Here is a 17,850-nt window from a genome sequence, read left to right as displayed (position 1 = left end):
TAGTGATGTTAGAAAGTTAGATTATTTTTCATTTTCTCTGTCTCTTATTATAAATAGCATATTTCACATGCAAATTTCAAAATCCAAATACAATGGCTCCGTGTACTCTCTCATATTATGCCCTGGAATGATTCTAGTGTTTGCAAAGAAAACTCAATTAATGAGTTTATGCATCCTCTTTAAAGGGAAAATGTGTGGTCAAGAGAACTCTATACAATGTTGGAAGAGGACAAAATCATACAACTCCTTTGCAGAGATATTTTTGAAACATGTTTTAGAAACAAGAATCCTTTCACCTACCACAGTCTTAGATCTTGACTACATAGAATCATGGACATATATGCCAATGTGGTGTTATGGCTTATATCTAGATTTCCCCCCCAAAGCCTCATGTATTCATAGGTGGGGATTTTCAGCAGTGGCTGGATCTAGGGTATGTGGATACAGACTAAGTGTGTGTGAAAACTAAATTATTCCACTGATTGGTTTAGCATAGTTCCGGTTGTGGATAATGGGAATGCCCAACCTGGGTGTGGGTGGCACCATCCAATATACTTTTAGCCCGCATGTTTGTTTGCTGCCTCCTGTCTGCCCTGCCATGGACTATTTCACCTCTGCCATGCCTCTCTCTCATACTGTCCTGCCTTGGCACCAACCAACTGTGGATTGAATTCTCTTCAAACTGTGAGCTAAAACAGACCTTTCCTCTTTGAACTTATGAGTGGCAGGTATTTTGTCCCAGCAATGAGGAAGTAACTAAGACACATAGTCACAGCAGCATGGCTAAAGACATCAAAACAACCTCCAATCATCTTATCAGATATATCTCAGAAACACTAGTTTTAGAGACTAAAAAGTTGAAAAGAGAACTTACTGGATGATGTCCCTTATATATTTATAGTGAAAATCATCCGATAATATATATTGCATTATTCTCACAATTCTGTGAGGAAAACCTCATGATTCACAATTTACAAATGACAAATTCACTGATGTAAAATCATGTTTTCAGAATCCTGGTACGAAAGAGGAATAACAATTCTAGCTCTTACCCTTTCCCAACTCTCAGCAGTCTTCTTTATAGATTAGAGGACTTAAAAACTTGTAGTTTAACATGTTTCTAGTATTGTGCCCACATGGGTACTCACTCAGGCTCTCACTGATTAAGAAGCTGATGCAGCTGGAAATTCAGCTCAGCGGTTCTGATGCCTGCCTCACAAGCACAAGGTCCCAAGTCCGATACCCGGTACCAAAAAAAAAAAGCTGATCCAGATGAAATCTCAGTTTAAGGTTTTATAGGAATCATGGGTCTGATATCAGATTCAAGGGCTGGCAATTCCTGCCCTTTATCTGTATTGTTTCTTCTTGTGGAGGCTCAATGGGAAACTGATTTTCAGGCCTCAGAGTTTCATTTATAAGGTAAATACATGCTGCTTCTTACTACTACATTTCCTGGCTATCTCTATGGCACTTATACCATTTGGTCTGCATAATTGTCATCACTTCTTTGAGAGGGAAGAGAAAGGTGGATCAGGATGAACATTCCTTGAGACTCTATTATGTGCTGTTTATTCTTCAGGATTTCTAATTTACTCCTCACAACAGTTTTGTAAGGAAAGCATCATGATCCCCCTGTTACAGATGATAAAGGGGAGGCAGGCAGAGGCTAAGAAAATATTCCAATATCGCAGGTGAGGTATGGGGCAAGAGTGAGGTCCTAGTTTTTACCTTCAACATGTACATTCTCAACAAGGCAATATTGGCCCCCAGGGCCTGAAAATTAGTTTTTGGGTATAGAAGGTTGGTAGATATTACAATGATATTTAGCACTACACATAACTACAATAGATATCTAACAGTTCATCCCTCTTATTAAAATTTCACATCCTGGGGAGAAAGGGTATGAAAGGAAGGAAATGTGTGTAAAAGTCCTTCACAACAGAGACAGTAATGAAAGAAAGCTGCTAAACATTGTACATACCCTGCGATCTCTTGTGTAGTTGATGGGCCAGCTGACCTTTGGACCTGGATACGTTATACTCCTTCAACTACACCTCTCTCAATTATGATGATGACGGTGGCGGTGATGATTGAAAGAGATAACTCCCTCTTCTGCCAAGAGACATTCATATGGGCACACGTGAAAAGAATGGATTTAAAGGTGAAAGGCAGACAAGTGATTGATGAGAATAACTGATGTTTTCTTTCCAATAGATTAACTATAGGGTAGGAAATTAATGTTTGACTAATGTAACTAAAAGGTACTTTAATTTCCATTTCCTTTAGCCTAACATTTACTCAAGTCACATATTACTTAATATATAATTCAGGTCAGATTTTATAAACTTAGGAAAAGTTAAATAAATTAGGGAAATCACATTATGGAGGCCTGCTCAGTAATAGAAACTGGAATTTCTCAAATTCATTTTATCTTGAAGCCACCAGAAACTTATATGCTATTATCTCCTCGGGTGCTCACAAGTAATGCTGCTCAGAATATGTTCAATTTATTTACAAACTTAGCTGTATTAATTTTAAAGTATTATATTAAAAATTTAAAAACATTCCATGGCGATATGAGGAGACTAAAATATATATTTGCAAATTACATACATCTATTATCACGGTATATGAAGCATTCCGAATAATAACCAATATGGAGAAATACCCTAACGATGATGTGGCAGAGGTACGTTAAATATGCTCCCAATGATCTTTGCCTCCTGGTGTACATTCATTGGTATGATCTGTTCCATTGTTTGTGGGCTTTAATTAATGAGTAGGCTCTAACTGATATCTACAGTGCTGTAGTTTGAAAGTGTTGCCCAAAGTTTGTGTGTTAGAAACTTTGATCCTCATTGTGGAGGTGCTGAAAGGTAAGACATTTGAGAGGTGTTTAACTAATGAGGACTCTGTTCTCACAATGCAATTAGTTGTATTATTGTGGACGGGAGGAACTTCCTTATAAAAGAATGAGTCTAGTCTGTCTGTCTGTCTCTCTATCTCTCTACCTCCCTTTATCCAACTCTCCCTCCTCTCTTCCCTTTCTTTTCCCCCTTCTTTGCCCATTGACCATGGAATAATGAAAGAAGGACCTGACCAGATGTCAGCCCCTCAGTCTTAGACTCTCCAACCTACACAGCTGTGAGCCAAATGAATTTATATCCATTATAAATCTCCTAGTCTGTAGTCTTCTATTATAGCACCAAAACAGAGTAAATCATAAAATTGGTACAGACGTAGTGGCGTTTTGCTATATTGTTACATAAACATGTGGAAGTAATTTTGGAACTAACTAGTTCTGAGCAGAAGCTGGAAGAGCTTAGAACAGTCTAGAAAAGTCCTTCATTGGCTGTGAAGGGAGCATAAAGGGCAATTCTGGTGAGGGCTCAAAAGAATGACTGTAGAGAAAGTTTGAGTATTCTTCGAGATTGTGTAAGTGTGGGCCTGGGATGTAGCTCAGAGGTTCCGGCGCCTTCCTTGCAAACGCAAGGTCCCGAGTTCAATCCCCAGTACCAGAAATAAAATAAAATAAAGAAAAGGAACGAGATTGTGTAAGTGGTTATGATCCAAATGTTGGTAGAAATATTGACAGTAAAGGCCATTGTGATGAGGTCTCAAGTGGAAATGAGGAATATTATATTGGATCCTGACATAAAGGTCATCTTTGTTTGAATTGATGAAGAACTTGACTGAACTGTGTCCATGCCCTAGGGCGTTACAGAAGACAGAATTTAAGACCAATAAAATAGAATATCTGGCAGAAGAAATTTCTAAACTAAGCAGTTGTGGTGGATGAATTATTGGTCAACTTGAATGGGAACACCCAGCCGAACTGAGTGAGTGTGGTTCTCGGTGTGGACGATCAACTTGAGGATTGTTGCCAAAAGCATAAAAGGAAAATGGAAGGAGATGATTGCACGCTGTTGATTTTCCTAGAGAAGCTTGCCACAGCTGGTTTTCCTGATATCAACTCAGCTGTAATTGGAGGAGGAGCTCAAGTCCTCACTTGAGCTAGGAATGGCTGCTGTTCTCTTCAGTGCAGCTCTGGTCTTCACCTTGAGCATCATTTCCTGGCTCCAGTGCAGATCCCTCAGCCTTCAGGCACAGATCCTTCACCACACCAGCACAGACATTCTGGCTTCCACCACTGACTTTTGGGCTTTCCCAGTGCAGGTCCTTGATACAGACTCATGGAGGACATTGCCTTGGACTCTAGGCCTTTGGCTGGACTTGTGCAGGACACTGCCATGGGATCCAGGCCCTCAGCTGGATTTTTCAGGCCTCTAGCATGGGGACAGATCTCTTGCACTCTTCTAGGGGTGAATACTGTAAAATAATCCTACAAATTGTGTGTCCTGTATGAAATCTATTCCCTTGCAAAACCCTGACTACCACAGCAGTGTAGGATCTATACCAGTTCTTTTAACTGCATTCAGTAAGATGCAAGAGGAGATAAACAATTTAAAAGCAGAATTTTTCATTAAAAGGAAAACATAATGTAAATTTGGAAAAATTAACAGCCTGGCCATGTAAAGAATGAAAAGGCATACAAGGGGGCCAGGGATTTAGCTCAATGACACCACGCTTGCCTCACAAATGCAAGGTCCTGAGTTCAATCATCATACTAGACATTTTGTTCATTTCTGACACACTTTAGTGCTTTCCACAAAGGAACTGGGCAATAAGGAATAGCAGGAGTTTCCCCTTCCCACATGGAAGAGTCACAATGGGTAAGAAAAATATTTTTACCTAAGTCTTTTATAACTTGCTTTATTTTGGGTATCACAACCTGAAAACATCCAAGCTTAGTTTGCTAAATTAAGTGTTCAACATATACAACAAGGAGTTCTTTCATTTTGCAAGCTTCTGGAGTTCTCCTTTCCTTCTGCAAAACTTTGACAATTGCTATTTAAAGGGACATGGTACCTTTAGGGGAGAGCTCCTTTAAGAAGATGTTCTAACACTGGACAGTACCTCTTAACAGTTCAGCCTGAAAGTAGGTGTCTAGAGGTAAGATGATGCCAAATCTCATAAAGGAAAATTTGCATGCTGCTGAAGACTTTTAATTTACGATTATGATACTTCTCCAAAGCTTATGTTATAAAAAATGGCAAATCATTTTTAGCAAAAGAACTTGAACTACATCATCTTCATAAAAACGTAACTGAAAAAGTTTTGTTCAATGAAAAGTTTCATTAATAATCTCCATTGTTTGTACGTATCTATTTCTTGCTAATCTACTGACTGGCTATTGTTTTGTGTTTGTTTGGGTACCAGGGATCAAATTCAGGACCTTGCTCTCGCAAGGCAGGTGCAGTGCCACTGGGCTAAATCCCCGGCCCTGGCTATTGTTTAAATATGGGCCAGTCATACAGTGCAGGAACACACCTCTGGAACACAGTGTCAGTAGAGCTAAACTCTTTATTTTTGTGTTTTTAATCTAGTTCACAAATTACAAAGTGTCACAACTTTTCTTGTTGTTCTCAGTTGGTGATACTTGCAAATGCCTGAATTTGGAGATCACATACATGGTAAGGGCAACAATAAGGAAGCAAAAATAAAATAGGCCAAATGGTACACGTGTACCTACTATACTCTTCAGCCTTCACTAGGTTATGTGGTCCATTCTCCTCACATGCATAGACTTAAACCCGGTGGAATATAGAAGTGTTAGTCAATGTTTATATCCATAAAATATATATGTAATCTTTACAATGTTGTTATAAAAATAACATAATGTTTAGCACATGAGAGTAGCAAAGATTTAAAATATTGTACTAAATATTGGCAAGTATATGAACAAATAGACATTCATGTTCCATGGGTTGGGTGGGGATTTATTTTGAAGGTCAATTCAACAATAGAAATAGAAATTTGTAAATATCCGTAAGAAAAGCAGCCTCTGAAGTCCATGAGCTGGCCTGACACTCACAGCTAGGCCATGGAGTTCTCTTGTTGTGCATAAATAATTTCACAAAGTATTAAATTAGACAAGACCAACCTATCACTGTGACGTAGCAAGACACAAACAAAGCCACTCTGTAAGCATGTATGAACACAGAAAATACTGTCTGAATCATAAAAATGACAAAATACTTGTATGGCTAGTATCAGTTACTGCTGCTTCTTTCTCAGTAACAATTTTAGCCTTGGCCTAGATACCAAATCATAAAGTCCTCATATTTCTTGGCAGCTTTCAATCTATATCAGAGCTTCACTTCCTTAAACTTTCACACAAATCAGCTAACACAGCTCAAATCCTACAAATCATTTATAAATCCCTCTTTCTGAAGCACCCCATTGATTCTGCAGGATGTGCATGCGCACACACTCCAATAATAAATCCAACTTGTGTAAATACATGCATAATCCAGGTGGCCTTCAGCTAGAAGGCACTGCCATTCATGATCTTCGAAAAAGCAGTTCCAACTTAAGGGGTTTATCTTGCATAAATATTTAAAATGTTGTGAAAATATGAGCAAGAATGTTCATTGTGGCCTTAATTCTCATAGTAAAATAGATCCTATTCTCATCACCAAGGGACTGATTAAATAATATGAAATATAAAAGAATATATGCAGCTGTTGAAAAGCTGTTGCATGAAAACTACATTACTGAGAGAAATTAAAGGAGACCTAAGCAAGTTGAGGTTATTCCAGGGCCAGAATATTTAGTAATGTTAAATACCAGACCTTATTAAATTAATTTACTGATTCAAAGCTATCTTAATGCAAATCCCAGCTGGAGTTTTTGTAGAAATTGAAAAGTTTCTAAAACTCATATGGAAATGCAAGATTAAATAACCAAAATAACTTTGAAAAACAAAAGTTGAAAGAATCACGCTGCCTGATTTCAAAATATTGCAATGTTATAGTAATCAAGGCAGAGCAGCATTGAGATCAAGTTAATTTCAGAGTGGACCAGGGATTTAGATCAGTGGTTCCGCCACCTGCCTCGCAAGCACAAGGTCCTGAGTTCGATCCCCGGTACCAAAAAAAAAAAAAAAAGAAAAGAAAAAGATAATTAGATCAATGGAACAGAATCAAGTCCAGAAGTAGATCCATAAATACAGGGACAATCGATTTTTGACAAAATGCAAATGGAGAAAGAAGAGGTTTGTCAGCAAATGGTGCTGGAATACTTGGATATTGTTATGACTCAAAAATGAACTTTGACCTGTAACTTGTATCATATACAAAAATTAAGTTAAAATGGATCACAGCCCTAACCATGAAAATTAAAACTATAAAAGTTTTAGACGTCGGGTGTAGTGGTACAAGCCTGCAGTCCCAGCACTGAGGCAGGAGGATCGCCATGAATGCAACGTCAGCCTGAACTACAAAGTGAAAACTATTTTCTCATAAAACTAGAAAACTAAAAGTTTTAAAAACAATAACGTACAGACTCTTTGTCACCTTGTTCATGCAGATTTTGTATACACAACACTGAAGCCCAAGTGGTAAAATAATTATTAGTCAGTGAAAATTTAAAATATCTTCTCTGCAAAAGACATTTTTTAGAGAATAAATGTACCACAGATTGGGAAAAATACCTGAACAAAATATATCTAACAATGAACTTGTAGCCACTACATATGAAACACTCTTAAAAATAAACAATCCAATTCTTAAAACATGGGCAAAAGATTCACACATACCTCACCAAAAAATTAATGGATGGCAGATGTGTGTATGAAAAAATGTTGAACATCATTAGAGAAATTAAATGCAAATTAGAATGGTGAGATATGGATAAGAGTAAAAGCACTAACCATATCAAGTAGTAGTAAGGATGTGCAGGAACCATAACTCTCATACACAACTGGAGGAATGTACAAATGGTACAAACACTGAAAAACATACCTACCATATGATCCAGCCATTCCACTCATATTTATCTAGAATAAAAGTACACCTCCATAGGAATACTTGTGAATTCTCAGTGGCTTTACTTCTAATAATTAAAATTTGAACATAAATGTCTACCCAACAGTTCAATGGCTATTGTAAAGTCATATAGTGGACTATTACTTGGCAATAAAAATTAATGAACTACTGAGAGACAACATGGATGAAATTCAATTACCCTGAAAGGCCAGATTCCTTACTTCCACAAGAGTACATGCTGTACGATTCCATTTATATTTAATTACAGAAAGTAAAAATATTCTCTATAATCAGAAAGCAGATCAGTAGTTGCCTGGGGTTATGGGGACACAGAAGTGAGATGGATTATAAAGACACATTAAGCAGCTTTCAGGGGCCATGTATATGTTCATTTTGATTGTGCTTATGCTTTAATATACATGTCAAAACTTATCAAACTGCACACTTTATTCCATTTAATGTATATCAATTGTATCTCAATAAAGCTATTAAATACAAACCACTGTGAGCCAGGTGTGATGGTACATGACTGTGAGCCCAGCATGCTGGGGAGCTGAGATAGGTGTATGATACGAGTAGAAACTTAGTGACTTAGCAAGACCCTGTCTCAAAAATGAAAATATAAAAAATGGCTGGGGGTGCAGCTCAATGCTAAGGTCCTGGGCTCAGTCCCCAGTACTACCCCAAAGCAGGAATAAAATAGCATTTGGATGATAGCTGACCTTGTAGAGAACAGTGTGAGTAGTTTTCCCTGTGAGTTGTGTAGGCCTTTGGACCTAATTCCATCAAGCTAACCTGGGAAAAGTATCTCCAATAGCTGGTTCACCCTGGGAGAGGGTACAACCTTTTGCTTTGAGTTAACAAGGAACTACAAATATGGTTTGTTTGGTTAGGACACCTTGAATTCAAATCAACCTATAATCATTTTACTACTAGTTTCAATAAGCTTTATTAATAGGGGCAGAACAAAATTCAACTTTAAGTCATATAGTGGATATAAAATATGCAAACTGTTAAAAACAAAGCATTTGGTAGATGTGTATAATACTAAATTGGAAAGACAACTGCAAAAGGAAGATATGAGGTACTAAATACTACAGTTCTATTTTTACAAAAGAAAAAATTTATGCATATTGTCTTAGTTGCTTTCTCGTTACTGAGAGACAGTACTCAACATTCGTATCAGTGAAATGGAAAGGTTTATTTTGGCTCAGTTTGTAGAGGCTTCAATCCAGTCAGCTGGCTTAAAGGCAGGAAAGCATGGCAGAGGAGAAACCACCCATGGCATGGCTGGCAGGAGAGAGACAGATCAAGGAGGGAGATACATCCTTCTAGGCTACACCCCCATGGACCCACCTCCTCAGACCAGACTTCACCTCTCAACATCTCATTTGGCTTTAAACTCATCAGGGGACTAATCTACTCGTGAGTACAGTATCATGCCCCTATGATCCAATCACCTCCCAAAAGCCCTACCTATGAGCACATGAGGCTTTAGAGGTACAACTAGTAAATCATATTTAAGAGATTATGCAATGAAAGATTACAACATTATACAGCAACTATTAAAAGAAGAAAAGCACTAAGTGATTCAAAAGTATTTTGCAGAACCATATTTATTGACATGGAAAGATGGTCACAGTATACAATCAGTGGGGGGACAAGTTACAAATCTTTATAGTATGATCTCGTTTTGATTTCTTAAATGAAAATCTCAAAGCATGTACTTGATAGTTTCACACATAAAGACTTCCTCCACAGCTCAGACCAGGTGTTGTAATTCCTTCTGAATCTCATAACCTCAACCAAATTCCTGAAATGTGTTTTGGGCAATAAAGACTCCCAGGGATCATTATCTTGTAGTTTGAGACAGTAGCCTCTCCCCTTGATTTCTTGTTCTATATTGGTGGAACTTCAGTTATGGGTTCAAATTTCTCCAATTAAGTTTATACTGTTTTAGCCAGTACAAATGTATACTGGGCTTGCCTGCTAGTGAAAGATTGAGTTCTTTGGACTTTCATTCATGTGACACACACAATAAATCATAAAAAAGTAAAGTATGATTTTGCAAGAGAAAGAAAGCAACTATCTTTTAAATGCAAGGTATGAAACAATGTTTAGAACAATTCCAGGTCTTTAGAATACAAGGAACAGATGGATAGAAAAAGGTAGGATATACACTATTTTACTTCCTTATATGATTCACATCTACATCTTGTTTGTTCAACAAAGTTTTTGATACCTAGTATTTCCCAGATACTGCCAGGCAAAATACGTACATCCATCTCAGACTTTTCTCCTGATCTTCAGTCTACTATAGCCAAATGTCTAATGGACATGTGCATGTGGAGGAAGTTAAGAGTTGTAACACCTCGCAGAGACATCATCTACCACAAAATTAAACCATTAAAAACAAATGCTAGGCTTCGGGGATTTTGCTCAGTGGTTCCGCTGCCTGCCCTGCAAGCGCAAGGACCCGAGTTCAATCCCTGCTACCAAAAAAAAAAAAAAAATGCTCTCTAAGCTATGAATGCCACTACCTAAAAAACTGAAGGACCATAAGGTAGTGTCGAGAGATGGGGGTTGGTGTCAGAGAAAACAGCTATGTCAACTGCCTGTTATGAGGGTGTAGAAAAAGGTTATTTAACCATTGTAATTCTCCTTAAAGGATGCCCAGAATACTGAGTTCTAATAAAAAATATTCATAGCTCATTCACAATCACTGTAAGAGGAAAAAATTTTCAAAACACAGTGCCAACACAGTGTTTCATGAAAAACTCAATAAATGTCTTCTCCCCATGCAGAACACCCTTTTCATCTGTAAAATAACTCTGACACAATGAAACTGCCTAACAATTTGAGTTGTAAATGAAATAACAAAATTTTAAGAGTAAGCAAACATCACATTTTGTCTAAGATTCAGTTATTTCTGTTTTGAATGAGTTCTGATGTATCTAGAACAGGGGAAAAATAGAAACCCCTTATGATAACCTAAGTCTACTAAATGTACTGGTATAACCTAAATCTACTAAATGTACTGGTAGGGTACACATACACATACCACATATACACCTATAGGTACTATTATTTATGTGTCCATACCTTATTTCTGTAAGTTGATTACAAATTCAACATTTTCGTTTTTTTTTTTTTTTTTCCCGGTACCGGGGATTGAACTCAGGACCTTGCGCTTGCGAGGCAGGCACGGCGCCACTGAGCTAAATCTCTGGCCCCAACATTTTCTTTTTTGCCATTTGAAGCTACAAATGAATCTAAGCAGATACTAATGATGCAGTTAAGCTTATTTATAATGAAATGGCTTACTCTAAGTAAAATTTTAAATATGCCAATCTAGACAACATAAAAATCAAAGAATATTTTCAGATGCTAGCATTCATTTGATACACACAAAAAAATGTTCTAGCTCAGAGCTACAGCCTCACAGGTAACACTGTTGAAGATGTAATATATCACGTGTGCACTATAATAAAAATTACACAAGGGTCTTTGGAAATGTACAGCCTTTCAGAATCTGGAGATGATTCAGTGTTCTCTTTCATTTCTGGGTGATTTTACATTGTTTCAATAATCTCTTTAACTTCACGGAAAATGGCCATAAGTGTATTATAGCTCAAGTGATCAACGACTACAATTGAGCCCTTTCTTATATGCTCCTTTATGTTAACAAATATGGCCACGGCACTAACAAGATTGGCTTTTGCCTCTTTCTGGTTAAAGATGAGTTTTAATGCTGCCAATGCCTTCATATTGACCAGGTCTCTGGCTGCAGTTGGATTTTCAGACATATTCAAAAGTACTTTCAAAACAAGATTTCTGGTTTTACGATTCCCCTCAGACAGCAAATGGAAAAGCTCTGAAAAGTAACTAGCCACAATATAGTGATGGACAGATTCGGTAGTCAGTTGCCCAAGTATCTTTAATCCAGTCTGCTGTCCAGGTGAGTTTAAGGGGAAAGACACAGTTTCCTTACACATATGCTTAACATGTAATTCAATCTTTTGTTGTCTTTCATCCCCAGAAAGAGGATTCAGAGTAATTACAGCCTTTTTCCTCCTTTCAGGGGAAGGAAAAGTAAGCAAGCTTTCAATAAGTGTCACTACACCCACTTCATTAATGAATTCTTGGGCAAATGGATGAACATTATGGATACCCATTGCAATCTGTGCTATTTTATGAATGAGAGGATCAGTGGTTGACTTCAGTATGCTGACAAGTTTTTCAAATTCCTCAGAATCCAAGTAGCATTCCATTTTGCAAGGGCAAGCAAATGGCTTAATCCCATTCATCTCCCTGATCTTAATTTGTTGCCTAATTTCATCTATGGTCTGGATGCAAGGCTCAGAACCAAATGGGAACTCAGGAATAGACTGTGAACTTGAGCAAGCGTTCCTGGAAGGGCAGGCTGCTGCTGCTGCAGAATGAGTACTTTCTTCAGTTGAGGAAACAACAACATATGAAGAGGACCTTGTCTCAGATGGGATCTGAGATCTAAATCCTAACACTGCTGGTGTTACAGCAGGGGCATTGGGCCAGATAGTAACCTCAGACCAGTCCTTGGGTCTGTTTGTCTGATTAATTAAATCCACAGCTTGAGGTCTAACAATCCTGTATACAGGTTTGGGCTCAGGGTCAAAACTAGTGTCATCTCCTTCCCAAAACCAGTTCCCTATAACATTTTCTTCCTCATCATCATCCACCCCTGATACAGACTTACAGCTGGCCCCAGCCACAGACTCCAACTTCTCAGCACAGACCTGGGCACCAGTATCAGCTTTATTTTTGTCTTTGGTACTGGAATGATTACCAGCCTCTTCTCCCTTCCAGAACCAGGAACTAATACTGGCCTCTTCCCCAGCCCAGAACCAGGTATCAATGGCAGCCTTATCTTTGCCCGTGGAGCGGGTAACCTTATTCTCAGCTTTGGAACTGACATCGGCTATGGCTTTCACTGGAGCCTTAGGTTCCGACAGCACTCGTTCCTTCATCTCAGCAGCAACCTTGTTCTTAGATACTACCTTCATCTCTGTCACTTCATCTGCTTTACACTCTGCTTTGGCTTTTGTTTTGGACCTGGTCTTGGCTACTGCTTTGACTACACCTGTAACCTCCTTCTCTGTTCCAGCTTTAACAGGTACTTTTGCCCTTTTCTCAGTTTTGGCCTGACCTCTAGCCTTACTCTTTGTTCTAGTCATGGTTAAAGCTCAGTTATATAGTCTTGTCCAGTCTAATCAGTGTCTTTATACTTTTTTACAGGGTTAGAGATGAACTTGGTAGTAAGAGTTAAAGAGTCCCCTGTCCAAACACAACCTTTGTCAATGATATGGCCCGAGTAGAGGCACAATCAGACTGCAGGAAGATGATGGTTTCTGAGTGCAGACCTGTTGAAGGTAATGATCTTCTACCAATTCAAGGCCACCACAGTTACTAATGGACACAGACCTAAAGTGAAAGAAAGAAATGGGTTTTGAGTCTCCTCCAACTTTGCTTATTTATGTAGACATCCACAAAGAAGGACATACAAATAGAGATGGCTTGTACATTAGAAATCAATTAGTAGAAAATTCAGCTATCTCATTTTATCCCTTGCACATTCCCACTAATGTCCAACATATCCTACCTAGGTACTACCATTCTTTTCTCTGTATCAACACAACAGGGTTAGCAGATAATCTTACTAGAGTGGGAGAACATAAAGAGCACCCAGTCCCTTTGGATTCAAACTGGTACCCACCACTAGATTCAGCAAGTCTATCCAGACAGGCTCTATATCAGCCTACACTGATCTGATACAATTTTCTCCTCCCTCCTCACTTCTAGTGTTGCTAAGACCTTCAGCTTGACCTATGGACAAAAATATACATAGGATTAGAATTCTGAGTGACACACTGATTTGCACTCTGCTTTTGCAACACCTACCTTAACAAACCTAGAGTATTGGTTTTGTGACACTTTTCTGGTCGCCTTAGTATTCCCCATAGCTTCTTCTGCATTTCCTGCTTTATATTTATGAATTACCTATCATTCTGGCTTACTTTGACCCCATTAACAATACACAAATGAGAAAGCAGAGGTGTTTGGAAAATTGGAAGATAATGACTCCAAGATACGATCTGGTCTCACCCACTCATGAAGTTATCCTATCCCTAATTAACACAGGTGCTCATGTTCATACTCATACCCACCTTGAATCCAAATGAACAACTTTCGTTCTGTTTCTTAATTAACTTGCAAGTGAACAGCTACCTGAAGATCTTTGTAGGAAGCTAGAACAGAGAAGAAAAGCAGAGAAAAAAATGCAGAAGAGACTAAGATGGCTCAACATGCTTGACAGGGGTTATAAAATGTGTTTTTGTATATTCAAGGATATGTGAAATGTCTCTCAACTGTCTGTTCCTCCCCAATGATTCCCCAACCATCCCCTCTAAGACCTACACTCTGTATGATTATACCTCCTCCCAATTCTGAAGTCACCCATTTTCCCAGCAGACTTTATGCCTCTTTCCTTGGACAAATACATAAAGTGCAGGAATAGGGAATAAGCAACTATATTTAGAAAGGAGGTAGTAAACTTAACAGGCACTTTTATTTCAATATCATCTTTGCATGGTCTCCTTCCCCATGTGTACTTAGATCATACCTCAGTTACTGTCAATGCTCAGAAAGCAGGGGTTCTCAGGAGATGCTATCTTTCCAACCAAAAAGAATCCTGAGGCTGGAGAAAAGTCACCACCTACAGAAAGACATTCAGCAAAACATCAAGAAAATAGGTTGACAATGCTAGGAAAATATCAGGTTAATGTATAGGATTCCAGAATCAAAGTTCAGAAACCTTTGTGATGGTCAGGAACAATGTAAATTAACTCCAGGAACTCTCAAGGCTCCCCAGATAACCATGGGCCACGTCAGGAAATTTTCTGGAGGGACTGCTTCTGCATAAAGATGAGAAGAGCTCTGAGATGCACAGGTTTCTAGAAAAAGAAACTAAAACCGATTGACTTCAAATGTTCTAATATGACTCAAGAAGATACTTCGAGGCTCATTCCCACACATCAAAACAATATGTAAATTGTACTACACTATTAAGAAAACAGATTCTGAATAAGACAGTTAATACCGAACTATTCCTATACAGGACCCTTGCTGTGAAAACCAACTCCTCATCCACGCCCTTTGCTTGAACTAAACTGGGCCTGGAGGCCTAAATATGTAAGACAATAAAACAGTGCTACACTAAAAGCAGTTGAATATTTCATTTTGGTATGCACATAATCCAGGCTTTGATGCTCATATTCCCAAGAATTCACCTGACCTACAGCGCAGACAGGAGTCTCTGACATCAACAGGAGCCTGTGGGAAGGGACAGTACCCTGGACACGGGGGTCCAACAGGCCCCGTTCTGGAATCAGGGCCTGACAGCAAAGGTGACTCACCTTCCGCCCTCCGGGCTGGACACGGAGTTCGCACGCCAGCCCCACGTCTTCCCGGCGGCCTACACAGATGCCCCCGGCCCCATCTGCAGCGCCGCCATTTCTTCCGCAGCGGCCCCACCCCCACCCCCCCACCCCCCGCCACGGCCCTCTCCAGGCAGACACCGTGGAGGGCTGGGCGCGGGCGCCTGGGAAGCGGGCCGGAGAGCAGTCCCAGCGGCTGGCCTCAGGACGACCCCACACAGCCTCTCTGGCCTCCCTCTGCCCTGGGCCGACCCGCGCCGCTCACCCCCTCCTCACCGCCAGGGGTCCAGAGATATTGCGCACCTCTCTCCGGGACCGGCTACGGCCGGCTCGCCTCCTCCCTGCCGGGCTGCCGGTGCACGGTGGAAGGCCAGCCCGCGCCCCAGCACACCCCCACTTGCCTTTATGGGCTCAGAGCGCAGGATGTCGGGCTAGCCCTCCTCACCTGTTCTCTCCTCTCCTCTGGCAGCTCCGCACTCGGCTCCCACCGCTTTCTGCTTTCTGCTTTCTGCTTTCTGCTTTCTGCTTTCTGCTTTCCGCGCGACCAGAACTGCAAAGGAGCGTCGCGCTCCCACACCTCTGCACCAAACCCTCCCTTGCTGCGCAGGATGCACTGCGGCAAAAACCACTGGCTTCGCCCAGAGGCTGTCGGGAACGGGGCGGAGGGATACTGCGGGCAAGGGCTCCACGCCCCCTCCCAGGCCCACCTTAGTTCCGACAGGGAAGTGGGCGGGGCCAGGGCCAGCCGCAGTCTGACGCGAGGCTTAGAGCCGGCCTGCCTCAGTAGTCCCTGGCGCGCCCTAAGGTGCCGATCACTAAGGTGTCTGCCACGCTGCTACACCGTATGGGACTGGCGGGCGGCTCTGGGCTGCGGGGCTGCGCGGGGAGGGGGACAGCAACGTCGGGAGGTTGGCAGCAGCAGAGCTGGAGGCAGCAGCGGATGGATACCAAAGCGTCCCTCTGTGAGCTGCAGTGAAGTCTGCCCAGTGCCTGGCCCCTCCTCTCCACACCCCCTCCATTCTGGGCGCTAGTGGGAAGGGGGGTTGCCAAGGACTGCAGGCCTGGCGGGGGGGGGGGGGGGGAGGGGGAGAGGCGATAACTGCGCAACACACAGAGGAGAAGGTTCTTCCATGTTTGTCTTTCACTGCTTCTCCAGCCTCCTCTCTAGAAAGGTGAGGAAGGCCCTTCTGCTCCTAAGGGAACTGAAGTGGGCGCACCTTGTGCCTGTGCCTGCTCCTCTTTCAGAGGAAGGCTGACCTAGACCTCTAGCCCTAGGAAACCAACCACTGGTCTGCTCCAGGTGTCGTTTTTTTTTTTTTTTTTAATTCTTTTATTGGTATATTTTAGGTATACAACACGTTTACACTTATCATCAGGTGCTTGTACCTGTACATGATGTATCTTAGTTCTTATTTTTTCCCCCATTACCTGTGTGCCCTTCACCCCCTCCACCCTTCCCTATTTACATAGATTTAGTTTCCTTTTTTTTCTCTCATAATTTTTCCTTTCCCTTCTTTTCCTTTCCCCTTCCCTTCCCACCACCCGTACACCTTTGGACCTTTTCCTATTTCAAATGATCAATTATTCCTTTTAATCATTTTAATCCTTATTTACACTTTCAGTTTCTCACACTAGAGAAACTATTCGGTAATACCACACTGATCGTTTCTCCATTCCAAATGGGAATTCATTCAGTCATTTTGCTGTCCCCACAGTTACCCAAGAAAGAAGGCCTTCCTGTGTCAGGACATGCAGGGAGACATACAGTCCTCTTTCTTTACTGCCCAAAGGCCAGGTGTCAGGTGCCAGGTGGGACCTCAGTCCTGGCTCCCAACCCACTGTGTCAGGAAAGATGACCACTACCCACACACTTCTTCAAGGCAAATCTGAGCTGCTCTCCTATACTCCTCCTATAAGCTTTCTGTCCAGCCAAATGAATGCTTATGCTCCTTTGCCCTAAATGTGTGCAAGTGTTGACTCTGGCTAAAGCAGGGTAATTTTGGTTTACTGTTAATTTCATGCAGAAAATGTTCTTTTTTCAGTCTTTTCCAACACTGAATCCTCAGGGCAGTAGACAGTTGTTAGTAGTTAAAGCAGGTGAAGGGCCGTTGAGTCATGAGAATTCTATGGTGCCCTTTACTGGTTGCATCCCAGTGCTAATTTATAGGTGTGTGTCTTTGATGCCTTTAACTCCAAGACTTAGCCCAAATTTTCCCTCAAAAACAATTAAATCATCTCTACACGGATTTTCAATGGAAGAAGAGAGCAAAAAGAGACTATGGAAATTGTGAACTACCCCTGAAGCACACTTGAGTTAGAAATAGTACTGATACATCCGTTTTATATTACAGGGCACGATACTGGCACAAAAGAAGACACAAGGATCAATGGAACAGAATAGAGAATGTAGAAACAACTCCAAGCATATTCAACTTTTTGAGCTTTGACAAAGGAGACAAAAACATATACTAGAGGAAAGATACACTCTT

At 40.7% G+C, this 17,850-nt stretch overlaps 1 protein-coding gene across 2 annotated transcripts; it reads right to left on the bottom strand.

The window, feature by feature from the left end:
* Positions 1-9,487: 9,487 nt before the first annotated feature.
* Gprasp3 (G protein-coupled receptor associated sorting protein family member 3) lies at positions 9,488-16,093 on the bottom strand. 2 transcript variants are annotated; one of them, XM_004875396.4, is made up of 5 exons: positions 15,807-16,093; positions 14,740-14,839; positions 14,548-14,640; positions 14,093-14,173; positions 9,488-13,349 (listed from the first exon to the last, which is right to left on the bottom strand). In XM_004875396.4, the coding sequence occupies exon 5, from the start codon at positions 13,100-13,102 to the stop codon at positions 11,462-11,464; it is 1,641 nt and encodes a 546-aa protein (XP_004875453.1). In that variant the 5' UTR covers positions 13,103-13,349; positions 14,093-14,173; positions 14,548-14,640; positions 14,740-14,839; positions 15,807-16,093; the 3' UTR covers positions 9,488-11,461. The 2 variants fall into 2 exon arrangements, with proteins under 2 accessions (XP_004875453.1, XP_087052821.1); XM_087196695.1 differs by having other exon boundaries at positions 14,740-14,878; positions 15,807-16,055.
* Between the last annotated feature and the right edge of the window lie 1,757 nt (positions 16,094-17,850).

The sequence above is a fragment of the Heterocephalus glaber genome, unplaced genomic scaffold (genome assembly GCF_053883595.1).
Source record: "Heterocephalus glaber isolate CG9 unplaced genomic scaffold, H.glaber_assembly_v1.0 deba00001613, whole genome shotgun sequence".
Taxonomy (NCBI): Eukaryota; Metazoa; Chordata; class Mammalia; order Rodentia; family Bathyergidae; genus Heterocephalus; species Heterocephalus glaber.
The sequence above is the reverse complement of the archived record's forward strand: the minus strand, read 5'-3'. Positions and strand labels throughout refer to the sequence as shown.

Excerpts from the sequence above, each read along its gene's own strand:
- Gprasp3 (XM_004875396.4), bottom strand. The coding sequence starts at position 13,102 with ATGACTAGAACAAAGAGTAAGGCTAGAGGTCAGGCCAAAACTGAGAAA.